The sequence below is a fragment of the Mauremys reevesii genome, linkage group 24 (assembly GCF_016161935.1).
Source record: "Mauremys reevesii isolate NIE-2019 linkage group 24, ASM1616193v1, whole genome shotgun sequence".
NCBI lineage: Eukaryota > Metazoa > Chordata > Testudines > Geoemydidae > Mauremys > Mauremys reevesii.
In genome coordinates this window covers 5072743-5084334 of record NC_052646.1, presented here as the reverse complement: position 1 = coordinate 5084334, position 11592 = coordinate 5072743, and the positions used below count along the sequence as shown (strand labels likewise).

The 11592-nt window shown below is 54.8% G+C and overlaps 1 protein-coding gene across 2 annotated transcripts; it reads left to right on the top strand.

Annotated features, from left to right (window-relative positions):
• The first annotated feature begins 491 nt into the window (after positions 1-491).
• On the top strand, positions 492-8651 carry LOC120390298 (glycosylated lysosomal membrane protein). Of its 2 annotated transcripts, XM_039512857.1 has the most exons (7): positions 537-653; positions 2320-2501; positions 3029-3286; positions 3842-4033; positions 5212-5430; positions 6311-6588; positions 7072-8651. In XM_039512857.1, the coding sequence occupies exons 2-7, from the start codon at positions 2403-2405 to the stop codon at positions 7238-7240; spliced, it is 1215 nt and encodes a 404-aa protein (XP_039368791.1). In that variant the 5' UTR covers positions 537-653; positions 2320-2402; the 3' UTR covers positions 7241-8651. The 2 variants fall into 2 exon arrangements, with proteins under 2 accessions (XP_039368792.1, XP_039368791.1); XM_039512858.1 differs by lacking the exon at positions 2320-2501 and having other exon boundaries at positions 492-653.
• Positions 8652-11592: the final 2941 nt, after the last annotated feature.

The window sequence follows — 11592 nt, the reverse complement described above, 5'->3', positions numbered from 1 at the left end:
TTATCTGAGCATAAGCTTTCGTGGGCTACAGCCCACTTCATCGGCTGCATAGACTGGAACATACAGCAAGAAGATATTTATACATACAGAGAACATGGAAAGGTGGAAGCAGCCAGACCAACTGGAAGAGGCCAATCACTTGAGATGAGCGCTCATCAGCAGGAGAAAACAAAACTTCTGAAGTGATAATCGAGATGACCCATAGAAGGTGTGAGGCTACTTAACACGGGGAAATAGATTCAATTAGTGTAATGGCCCAGCCATGCCCAGTCTCTGTTCAAACCTACGTTAATTGTATCTAATTTGCATATTAACTCAAGTTCAGCGGTCTCGCTTTGGAGTCTGTTTTTTGTTGCTGTAAAATTGCCACCTTCAAGTCTGTCACTGAGCCTGTACGTGAGCGAGCTGGGGGGACAGCCACTCCCCCCCCCCGCCCTCTTTTCGGGCAGCGGCTCCTTTAAGAGCCGTCCTCTCCTTTAAGAGAAGCCGGCCCTGCCCCTTTAAGGCGGGACGAGCCGGGCAGGCGCACGTGAGGGGAGAGTTGCACCACAGGAGCAAAGATGCTGCGGGGAGGTTGGCTGCTGCTCCCCGGCCTGTGGCTGCTGGGGGGCGTCTCTGGCCTGCTGGGGGCCGCGGGGGGCTATCGCAGGAAGGTGAGCGGGGGGGCCTGGGGCTTTGCTCGGCTGCTGCAGGGGCAGGTTGAGTGGCTGCAGCAATTTCATGCGTCCGGGGTCTGAGCCCGGGGACATCCGTGCAAAGAGGGGGACGCGCAGCCTTGGGGTGGGGGGGGCTCCTAGGCAGAGCCCGGGCAGGCGGGGATCTGCAGTGCCTGGCTTTGCAGGCTGTGGAGGAGGAGGGGGGGGGGCTGGTCGGAGTCATTCAATTAGTTCTACCTGCAATTCCCCCCCCCCCCTTCCCCAGATGTTGTTGGCTGAGGTCTTTCTCTCTCTCTGTGCAATCGCCTTGTCCTGCCTTCCGCTTGTGGGCATCTTGCTGCAGCCTCCACCGAGTCCCACAAAGGGAACAAGCTGCCCTGCTCTGGGGAGGGTGGGGGGTGCAGGAGGCGGGCGCTGGCTCGCGAGTAAGCTGGATTCTTACCCTGGCCCGACTGCTGCTAATGATCCTTCCCTACAGCTGGGCCAGGGACGAGCCTGGGAGTGAAAAAAACCAGAGGCCTGTAGCTTGGCAGCCCCCAATAAGCAGCTTGAAGAAATGGGGGTGGGGGCTCAGAACCTTGCTCATGGCACCGCATGGGGGCCTGCTCAGTAGTAATTGAGGGGGTGTCCTCAGTGGGGGGAGGCTAGGGAGTGACTGGCTCGGGCAGACCCCTGTCGGGGTCCCAGCAGCTGAGCTCAGTATGGCAGTGAGTGCTGGGGGGAGCTTGTCCTGCAAGTGTCTTGCCCGTGGCTGGAGGTCCTGTTCTTGGGGCATATTAGTTCCTGTATATAGTTCCTGAATTAACCCCCTTGTGATGGCCAGCTATCAGCCCCCTCCTCCCAGCGCCCTCCTGGTTGTCAACAGCACTCTGCTCTCCCAGCCGGCCTCTCCTGCTGACTCAGGGGGAATGACTCTTGCTTAGAGACTTTCTGTCTTTCCCTGACATGCCCTTTCGAAGCAGGAAGTGGAACTGCTGAGCTGGTTCCTTTCCAAGCCTGCAGGCTCCGGGCTAGCAACTGTGGGGCTTCTCCTTCTGCAAAGTGCTCTGGCTTCTTGGGACTTCCCTTTTTAGTTCGATAGAGCTTGGAAGAAGGGAAACCTCATCTTTGATCTGCTCTACCTAGGCCTGTCTTGGGGGGTGGGGATGGACTAGATCACCCCTTGAGATCCCTTCCCGCCCTATGGTTCTGTGGGTCTATGAAACACCGTGCTTGTCCCAATATAACTCTGTTAGGGGTGTGATTTATTTTAACTTATTTGATATATATATATTTTGTTAGCAATATTGTTATACCAGTACAACCCTCCCGGTGTGGCTGCAGTTATACTGGTGTAGAGGTGCCTTGTACTGGTATCCCCTATTTTCCCTTCCCATAGAGGAGTCGTTGGACATCATCCCATTTACACTGCTATGCCGCCTCCACACTTGTATGGCTTCAGCTATCCTGGGATAGCTGAAGCCATACAACTTTTTTGTGGGTTTCAACAAGGCTTTATGATATGTCTGGGGAGTGTTTGTCGTCTGTCCCGTGTAATCAGAGCATTGAAGCAAGACCAGCAGCAAACCTCTCAATTCTCCCATTTCCCCTGCATCAGAAAGAAATTGAAAATCTATGTTCTTCCCTTCCCTTGGTTATTGAAATTCTGCTCCTTTTTGGTCAGATACTTTGGCCGAAGTAAAGCACACAACAAAACCAGAGACTGCTCGATGATGGGAGCTCTGTCTAGATGGCTTGGATGGTTCGATGGGTCTCTGCCGACTCTTAATATTTGGAGCCTTGTGCCCCCAACTGACGATATCTGGGGCAAAGCTGATGGAATTAGGAGAAACCGTCTTTTACTGGGTTTAGTATCTGTGGGGTCTATTGTATTCAAAACGCAGTTGTGTGTGTTACTATGGAATTGTACGTCATTCTTGTAGGAGGAGAGGGAGTGAAGCCCTGTCTGCCGGGGAAGGATGGTCTAGTGGTTTGGGGGCGAGCCTCTGGCTTGGGAGACCTAGGCGCAGTTCCCAACTCGGCCCCAGACTCCATGTGTGATATCAGGCAAGCCACGTAGTCTCGCTGGGCCTCAGTTTCCCCCCCATCTGTAAAATGGTGGATACTTTTGCTACCTCGCAGCAAAGGCTTTCTCATGCCTAGATGCTGTGGCAATAGGGTCCCAGACAGGTACAGGCAGCTTAATGGGCCGATATAATGCGGAGCTCCAGATCCCCAGTGGCCCTAAGGAGTCCAGGGCTGACAATCCTGGTCTAAACTTGTCCTGCCACTGCCCAGCAGGGCACGTGCTGAGCGGAGTCTAATGAGCTCAGGAACGGTCTGTGTGTGTGTGTGAATAATGCCCTGCCTGCGCTCTGCCTCCCATCGCCCAGGTGACCCTGCAGGCCGTCCCCGGCTCGATCAGTTCCTCCGCCAACCTCCTGCACGTGCGGGCCGTGGGCCGGAACGACACCCTGCACTACGTGTGGAGCAGCATCGGGGCACCCACCGTGCTGCTGCTCTACACCCAGAGCGAGAGCAGCGCCCTGCGCGTCAACTGGACCAAGCTCCTCTCGGCCTCCCCCGCCGGGGCCATCTGGATCGAGCCACCCGGCAGCGTCGTCTACTCCACCGCTGTTGTCTTCACCAAGGTCAGGGGTGGCGGTGGTGAGGGAGGCTGGGTCAGAGCCGAAGGAGCCGCCTACTTAGCTCCCGGCACAGCTGGTCCTAGAAGGTGGCGTCCGGCTCTGCCACGTAGGGCATCCGGCTGCCCTCTGTTCGTGCCCATTTGCTGCCTGATGTGGGGCTGTCCCTACGCAGCCTTCTCCAGTGCGCTGTCCCCCATCTGCCCCCCCACCGGGGGAGGGGGTGCCCACCTCTTCCCTTGGGGTGGGAACCCTGCTGTGGTTGCAAGTTGGAGAAACTCGGCTGCTTCTTAGCCTGTGTGCTGTGCCTTTAAATTTCTGGCAGGAGGCAGCTCCTTCCTGGAGGGGACACAAGTCCCAGTGAGCATGCAGGTGGGAGGAAAGGAGGGGGAGGGGTTTGCAATGGAGGGTGCCTCCCTCAGTAGTCAGGGGAAATAGGTGGAACAGGCATGGTGCCCTGCATTGCCAAGGGGCTGGGGTCAAGTGTGCATGTGCGGGGGGGAGCTGGTGTTTAAAGTCTTGTCCAATGCAAACCGAGGCCCCTCTCCCTCCTGCTTCCAGGTGTTCGAGTACAACGGGGCCAACGCGTCGGCCCTCTCCAAGGGGCAGGAGGAGCCGTTCTACCCCCCCTACGACCTGGCTGGCTTCTCCTGGCAGAGCGTGAACTGCACCGTGAACCAGACGGCCCTCACGGCCAGGTTCCAGGGGGTGGACCCCGGCGGGGCCTTTGGCAATGGCACCATCTCCTTTCAGGTGAGGCGGCCCTCCCCCGCCCCGGGAGAGGAGTCTGTTGCCGCTAGCCGTCCAAGGGGGTGACCCAGTGCCCACTGAAACTGACGGGAGGCTTCCCAGGAGCTCAGGATTGGGCCCCTTGTTCCTTCTTGGCTCTACTGCCTGTGCCATTGGAGATGTGCTACATGCCCTCCAGCCCCGCGCCAGACTCTCAGCTGCCTCTCCTCTGTTGCTGTCGACCCTCTCCCTGTCCTCTGCTGGTCCTCTGGTCCCCTCCCCAGTCCTGTTTGCATTCCCCAAACAGCATTCTTCCCCCTTCCCCTGGCCTCTTCCTGATCAAGTAGGGGACAGGGCCTCTTCCCTGAGCTTACAGCAGGGCCATGGTTAGGCGGGGCTGCATTGGAACCTGCTTCCCAACTGCCAGAAGCCACCCCCATTCTATCCTTCTGGGAATAGAACCCTGGAGTCCTGGCTCCCAGTCTCATGTGCTGTAGCGTGAGAGCGTTCCCCGGAGGATGAGCCACTCCTCACTGGTTCCCCAGTGGCCTAGCAAGACCCAGTGGTTTCTTGGACCTTCTCCAAGCCCCCAGGACTGTTTGAGAAGGTTCATAGGGTTCATAGATTAAGGCGAGAAGGGGCCATTCTGATGCTCTGGTCGAACCTCCGGTATAACACAGGCCAGAGAACCTTGCCCAGCAATTCCTGCATGCAGCCCATATCTTCTGGGGGAGCTAGTGTGTCTCCCTAAGAGAGACATCCAGGCTTGACTTAAAGGCTGGAAGAGATGGTGAATCCTCCAGGGCTTTAGGTGCATTGTTATTCCAATGGTAACGCCGCTGGGCTGGGTAATCTGGCATAGTTTCATCACCATAGGCTCCTTCTGGTTGCTGTAGGGTGTATGGAGTTATAAGGGGTGTTGTGATGAGTCCCCCCATATCCTTGCTGTAACATTTGTTATGGTAGCCCTGGGTACCCGCCTAGTGCTGGGTGCTGCACAGACATGATGCAGTCCCTGCCTGAAAGAGCTGACCACCTGAATGGACAAGGGAGGGTGTGAGGGGAAACTGAGGCATAAAGAGGGGAAGTGACTTGCCCAAGACCACCCAGCAGGTCAGTGGCAGCGCTGGGAGCAGACCCCATGAGTTCTGAGTCCTGGCCCACTGGACTGTGCTATTCCTCTCCTATGCCTCTGCCTCCAGGTGACAGCCTACGAGCAGGGTGGCCGGGACGGCCCCCTCCCTCGCCTCCTGCACACCGCCAACAGCTCCAAGGTGGAGTTCATCATGGACAAGGTGGCCCCGCGCGGCAACAGTTCTCGCTTCATGCTGGAGGTGGTGACGGTGGAGGAGAAAGGCGGGCGCAAGAGGCTTCAGTCTGTGCGGTCCATTGATGATGAGTACACGCCCACCATCTTTGAGGTGAGGGCTAGGGGGCACTGTGGTGCTGAAAGCCATCCGGCTGCCTAGACAGATGCCGATTAGCTCAGCTACCACAGTAATGGCACCATTTAGGAGCTAATATAGAATAGAATGGAAGGGAAGAGGCTGGAGTAGGAGTGAATATGACCCATGTTGGGGTGGGAGTGGGGAGTGTCCCATTCTAATGACTGACACATATATGGAGGGTAAGAGTCTACTACAAGTGACAGCGGGTGGAGTTCCTCCTTTAGCTCAAGTGGTAGAAGTGGAGGCCCTGGGTTCTTATGGCCCTAATGACCTGAAGAGGTTGTGATATTGGCAGGGGAAGACGCAGATTTAAGTCCAGGTTGGCTGGAAAACGAAACTTCCTGAGAAACGTTGCTTGTTGGGTTGCAATTTTTGTCTTTGATGGAGACTTTCCAGGCTGATCTAATTCTTAAGCTTCAAACGTTAAGGTTAGCAAAGGGCCCTTCACCTAGTATTTGTTCCCAGGGTGTTTTGTTTATGGCTTCTACAACCTGTCTGTGCTATTCTGAAACTTCCCTTAGGAGCCTGCTTGTATGGGAGAAATCCAGGCACGAGAAAGTGAAGTCACTTGCCTGAGTCAGTGCCAGCGCTGGGAAAGGAACCCAGGAGTCCGGGCTCCTGGCGCTCAGCTTTGACCAGCAGGATGTACTCTCTGGATTCTGTCCTGGGCACTGGAAGGAATCCTGGCTCTCGCCCCCCCTCCCTGCTCTAACCACTAGCTCATGCTCCCTCCCAGTGCTGGGGCCAGACCCCAGGAGTCCTGGCTCCCGGCTCCAGCGTGAAAGCAGTTGGTCGTCATGCCCTTGCTTCGTCTGCCCTCTTAACGTGTTGCTCTCTCTCTGGGTGGGGGCAGATGGCCCAGCTGGTGTCCGAGTCCCGCAACAACAGCATCGGCCCAAGCTTCTTCCAGTGGAAGACGACGGCATACGGCTCCAGGGAGGCCAGCCGGGAGAACGCCATCCGCTGCCGCTACCGCCCCCTGCAGACAGCCAACCGGACGCTGCCGGGGCCCAGCATCGCGCACGCCTACTTCGGGGAGGACCTGGGCCGCAGCCACCGCATCGCCGCCATCAATATCTCCTTCGGCGGCGAGGATGGGGAGGTCTACGCTGAGAAGGGCTACCTGAGCTGGTGAGTGGAACCTTCCTTCTGCTCCCCCTGCCTGTCTGAGTGGTATCTCCCCGCCGGCTTCTACCCCCTACCCCTGCAGAGTGCTAGGTGCTGCCCATGTGCATGGACGGTGCAGCCCCTGCCCTGGAGAGCTCCTGGCTGACAGCCTCTGGCTCCCTGCTGCTGCCCCGCTCCCGACAGGCCTGTGGCTTGGAGGGTCAGTCACTGAGCCCCACTTCTCCCTGCCCTCCAAGTAGCTTCCTGTGTCCTCTGCCACGGGCTACTTCAAACTCCCCCCAACTATCTCTGCACAGAGGGGAAGTGACTGGCCTGCAGGGCAGAGGCAGGATTTGAACCCGGGTCTCCCAAGCCCAGTGCCTCAGCCCCAAGGCTGTCCTCTGTCCCCATTGCGGGGAGGAAGGAGGCCATGGGACTCGGCTGACTGGCCCAGACCGGCCACTTCATCGCTGACTAGCCTCTTCCTTTGCTCCCTGCCTCCCCCAGGTCTGCCTTGCTCGGCTTCGGCACGCCCCCGAAAGACGCCTTCTCTCCCCTCGTGGTGGCCATCGTGGCCGTGGCCCTGGGCATCCCTGTGGTGCTGCTGCTGGCGGGAGGCCTTGTGGTGCTGTTCGCACGGAGGAAGCGCCATTCCCAGTACGAGCCCATCAACTGACATCAGTTGGGCAGGACTCAGAAACAGCTAGCGCCGGCCACGGTTCTCTCGCCGGACCCTCGGGCTCCTGAAGTGGCTGCTCCTGGGAACTTATTTATTAACAGCCACGGTTGCGCATCCTCTTCTCTCTCTCCACGGTCCTGACCCCTCGTCACTCCCGGCTCAGAGGGGAATAGTGCAATGATCTGCAGTGCTACCTCTGCACCCTGGCTCTTCAGCACTCGGCTTGGGGAGGTGGGAAGGAGACCCACCCTGTATTCATAGCTGCTCAGCTGTCTGATGCCTCGAGGATGGACTGATCCATTTCTCCCTTACTGCTTCTAAAAGACTTAGGGGGCGTATCTGGCACAGAGGGTCTCCTTGGGGGCTCTAGAATCATTCCAGGGCAGGGCTGGGATCCGGCAGGGCCTGCCTGAGAAATGCCTCATTTAAAGGGTCAGAAGTACTAGCAGTTTCTAGGCCAGTGTCTAGCTTCTCCCTTCACTCCACCCATCCGTGCACCTGACCTGGCATTCACAAATACAGAACCTTCCCATAGCACACGTTGCAAGGTGCTACCCAGCTTCTGGTTTTAATCGCTGCTCTTGTTTTAAACCAGCCAGCGAGGGATTGTGGCTCGACGGGGGGCGTTGGTCGTGTTCACCACTGGGAGAAATGATCTTCTGTCCCTTCAAAAAGGAGAAACCACTAGTCCTCTTCTCCCTCAGAGGCTGGGTCACAGAAGGCAACATGCCTTTGCTGTATAAATCGCCAGCTTGTGAGCAGATCAACCTAGTTACACCCCGCACGTGCCACCCACTTGAGTGTTTTGTAACGTCACCAGTTCCTTGGCGGGAGAAGATGGTGTCACGCGGTTCTAACGCTCTGCCTCACTGGTGAGCAGGCAGCAATCTGCTGCCCGTGAATTCTAACTGTACCTGGGACGGCTAAAAAGTTGCCTTTCGCCAATAGGGCGGAGGCTTTTCAGCATGAACTAATGACGTTGGGATGCGGCAATGTTCAGTGTCCAGCATGAGTCCCCTTAAAAGGGGCCAGATCTTTTGTCAGAGGGTCGGGGCTTGGCCCTGGCCGCAAAACGGAGCCTCTTTTAAGGTCCCTCAGGTTGGGCGCCCAAAAAATCACCAGTCCCTTTTTGAAAATCTTGGCCTGAAAGCTCTAAATTGGGAGTGTCGAGCACTCCCCTCAGCTGGCAAGTTCCAGGTCCCATTGCTGTTACGCCCCTGTTCTCACTCTGCTGAGTTTGCTCAGAGGAGCCAGCTCTGAAAGTGTTACTTGAAATCTCACCAACCACCCTCCCTCTGCGGTATGTAATTCACTCGGTGTTTTGAGAGGTGATCACAGGTTTTCTTCAGATGCTTCTATCTTTTGTTCTGCCTTTTGGACCAATTAAAGAACATTTTTTTTTTTTTTTAAGACCTCTCTCCCTTTTGGTAGCTTCGTACATACGTAGGGCCAGGCTGGTGGTAAATGTATATTCGAGTGGTGCCTGGGGCCCCAGGCTGGCTGCTGTGTGAACAAAGTAGACGACCATCCCTGCCCCACGGATTGAAATAAATTTTCATGTGTCCTGCTCAGCCGGGACAGACCATTATGGGCAGCAAGACCCAGTGGTCAAAGGGGGCATTGCAGCTTCATTGCAGGAACATCCACCAGGGATATGGTGGAGATTAGTACAAATTATTGAAAGGGAGTAAGTCTTTGCTGATTTCACTATTGGCTGGGAAACAAATCCTAGTTTCTTTTCTCTAGTGCTGATTGGGTCCCAGCTCTCTGGTAGCCTGTTGTAATTTTTTTTTTCCAACTAGTTTTACAATCGGGGGCTTCTGGCTCTTGGGTGGGTCACAGTAAAAAGCCAATCCTGTAAGATCTCCCAGGTGAACCTGGCTTGGCTGGTGCCTACATGGCAGACCCATAGAGGGACTGGTCGTGGCCGATTTTGGTCTGATGCAGTGTCCCAGCTGGGGGCTAGGTGGGATTGTGTTGCTGGAGGGGTAGCTGCTCGGGGGAGAAGTGAAGTGAATTGCCCAAGGCCATTTTGGGTACAAGGGAAGCGGTTTAAAGTTAGTGGCCCAGCCAAATTCCAAATCTCTGGAATTTACCTTTCTCCCCCCAGTCTCAGTTGGCAGCGGATCTTGCTCCCCATTCTGGATGACTCTTTACTGTTGCTCTGCTACAGTGTTCAGCCCCAGAACTGGCTGCATTTCCCCAGGGGAAGAAGTAATTCCTATATGTCACGCCAATATGTTTGTGAACCATTTTTAATAGTTACCAAATAGCTTAAGGTGCAAGGTAGTAGAGTAGCATCCTCTCTCTGCCTGGGTTTGAGCTATGTCCATCATGGTGCAATAACATGGGTGTTGCTAACAGAGCAATGTCTGAGTCAGCTCCCTCCCCTAGCAAGTGACAGCAAGATGCTGGAGAGTGGAGAATCAAGCCGAGCCTGGCCTCGCTGCTGGCTGTGGGCCTGTGGGAACTGGTGTCTCAGCTGGTACTTCTGGATCTCAGACGAGGCATGTTTGCCAGCTGTTCTGTAGCGTTATTTAGCGCTATCCTGGCTGCCATGTGACACGAGAAACAGGTGAGTTTAGGTATGGTCCTAAAATAGAGGTGGGGCCCAGTGTTGGAATCCAAACTCTACGGCTCCGGGGTGGTTGAATGAGTGTTTCTGGTCCAGTCCCATTTCTAATCTAATAGGGTTCTTGCCTTTATGAAAAGGGATCCATTCTGGCTCCACGCCTCCAGCTGTCTGGGGGGAGTGGTTGGCTGTGATATAGTGCACACAGGTCTAGCAGTGTAAAGGGGAGCAGGGAGAGCTTTAGCATGGAGGGCACTGCCCTTGTCTGGGATGAACTTATGAACCCCCCCCCCCCAGCTAATTATTTAATGGGACAACAGTCTGCTCTGTCTATGAATAACAGTAATAACCTCTAGTGCTATCTAGCTCTCTTCACCAAAGGAGTTCAGTGTCATTATCTCCACTTTACTGAAGGGGGGGAGGGACTGAGGCACAGAGCGGGGAAGTGATTTGCTCATGGTCACCCAGTAGGCCTTAAACATTGCTGTGACTGTGTGGTGCAGATGTGCTCTAGTGACAAAATCCTGTCACCTGGCACCACTCATGTTGACTTCACAGCAGCCAGGGCTTCACCCCAGGAGCCTGGGTGCGCTTGCACAGCGCTATAGACATGGAGCGTCTAACCTGTGGGACTTTCCGCTTCAGGACTCCAGCGGGATGATTCTTAAAGACAGGATCACGTAGTGCTCGGCTCCAGTGTTCGTTACAGGTCAAAGCCCGCACGCTTGTGCTGAGCGTTCGCAGGCTTTGGTGCTGAACTTGCCAGCCTTGTGATGTTTCTGTATCTACGATTCTGGGCTAAAGCAACCCCAACCTCATGCTGCAGGGCAGCAAGCCTGAAGGAGTCAGGCAGGAACTCCATGCTGCTGGTGGCTTCATCTTCCTTTGGTAGTTCCTGCAGATGAGACCAGACCAGGAGCCTGATGCAGTTTGGATTTTTTTTTTTTTCTTTTCAGGCTGGTTGGAAGAACAGTGGGAAGAAACACTTTCCTGTTGGGAAATGGGGTTTCACCAACTTTCCAGCAGGAAAATTTAAGCACTATCTGTGTCTGCCTGAGCTACCATGGTGCCTCCTGCCTGGACTACATCTTCCCTGATGCACCAAGCAGCACGAGGCTACAGTGGTTCATGGGAAATGTAGTCTAACCAGTGAACTGAACCCACAGGCAAGCATGAGACCCAGAACTATAACGCCCATCAGTCATTGCAGCCTCTCAGGAAAGCGGAGAGCTTAGTATTAATCCACAACAATTAGACACTTGCAAATTGGAATTTTTTTTAGCATTCTTTGGACAGGATACTGAGCTAGATGGGCCATTGCTCTGACCCAGTATTACCATTCTTATGTTCATTAAAAGTTTTGAGACAGTTTTTCCCCAAATCAGCCTGGAAACAGATGCAGAAATACTGGAATTTCCTGCAGGATAGAAAGCCTGCCTATTTTTTTTTAAATTTGCTCTGCTCCTTTGATACAAGAAGGTCTACATAGTTCAAAGTGACTGAACCAAGTTCTGCGACTTACGAAAGTAAAAGATCCTTTATTTTTTTTCCCCCATTAACAAAAATGCAACAGCCCGACTTGCTTTCTCTTAAGCCCCGATCCACAGCCCTCTGCAGTCAAGGGGAACTCATCTGTTGATGGCACTTGGCATTGGATTGACCCACATCTATCATCACCACCTCCTGTGGGAGAACCACTCATCCTTGACAAGAACATTGCAGCTGGTGCATTGCAAGTGACACGTGAACAAGAAAAATAAATGCGTGGGAGGGTCTA

What these genes read in the sequence shown, in the direction of transcription:
- LOC120390298 (XM_039512857.1), top strand. Translation starts at nt 2,403, where the DNA reads ATGGGTCTCTGCCGACTCTTAATATTTGGAGCCTTGTGCCCCCAACTG. An exon ending in CCGCTGTTGTCTTCACCAAG is followed by an intron (nt 3,287 to 3,841) that starts GTCAGGGGTGGC and finishes TCCTGCTTCCAG; the next exon opens with GTGTTCGAGTACAACGGGGC. An exon ending in GAGAAGGGCTACCTGAGCTG is followed by an intron (nt 6,589 to 7,071) that starts GTGAGTGGAACC and finishes TGCCTCCCCCAG; the next exon opens with GTCTGCCTTGCTCGGCTTCG.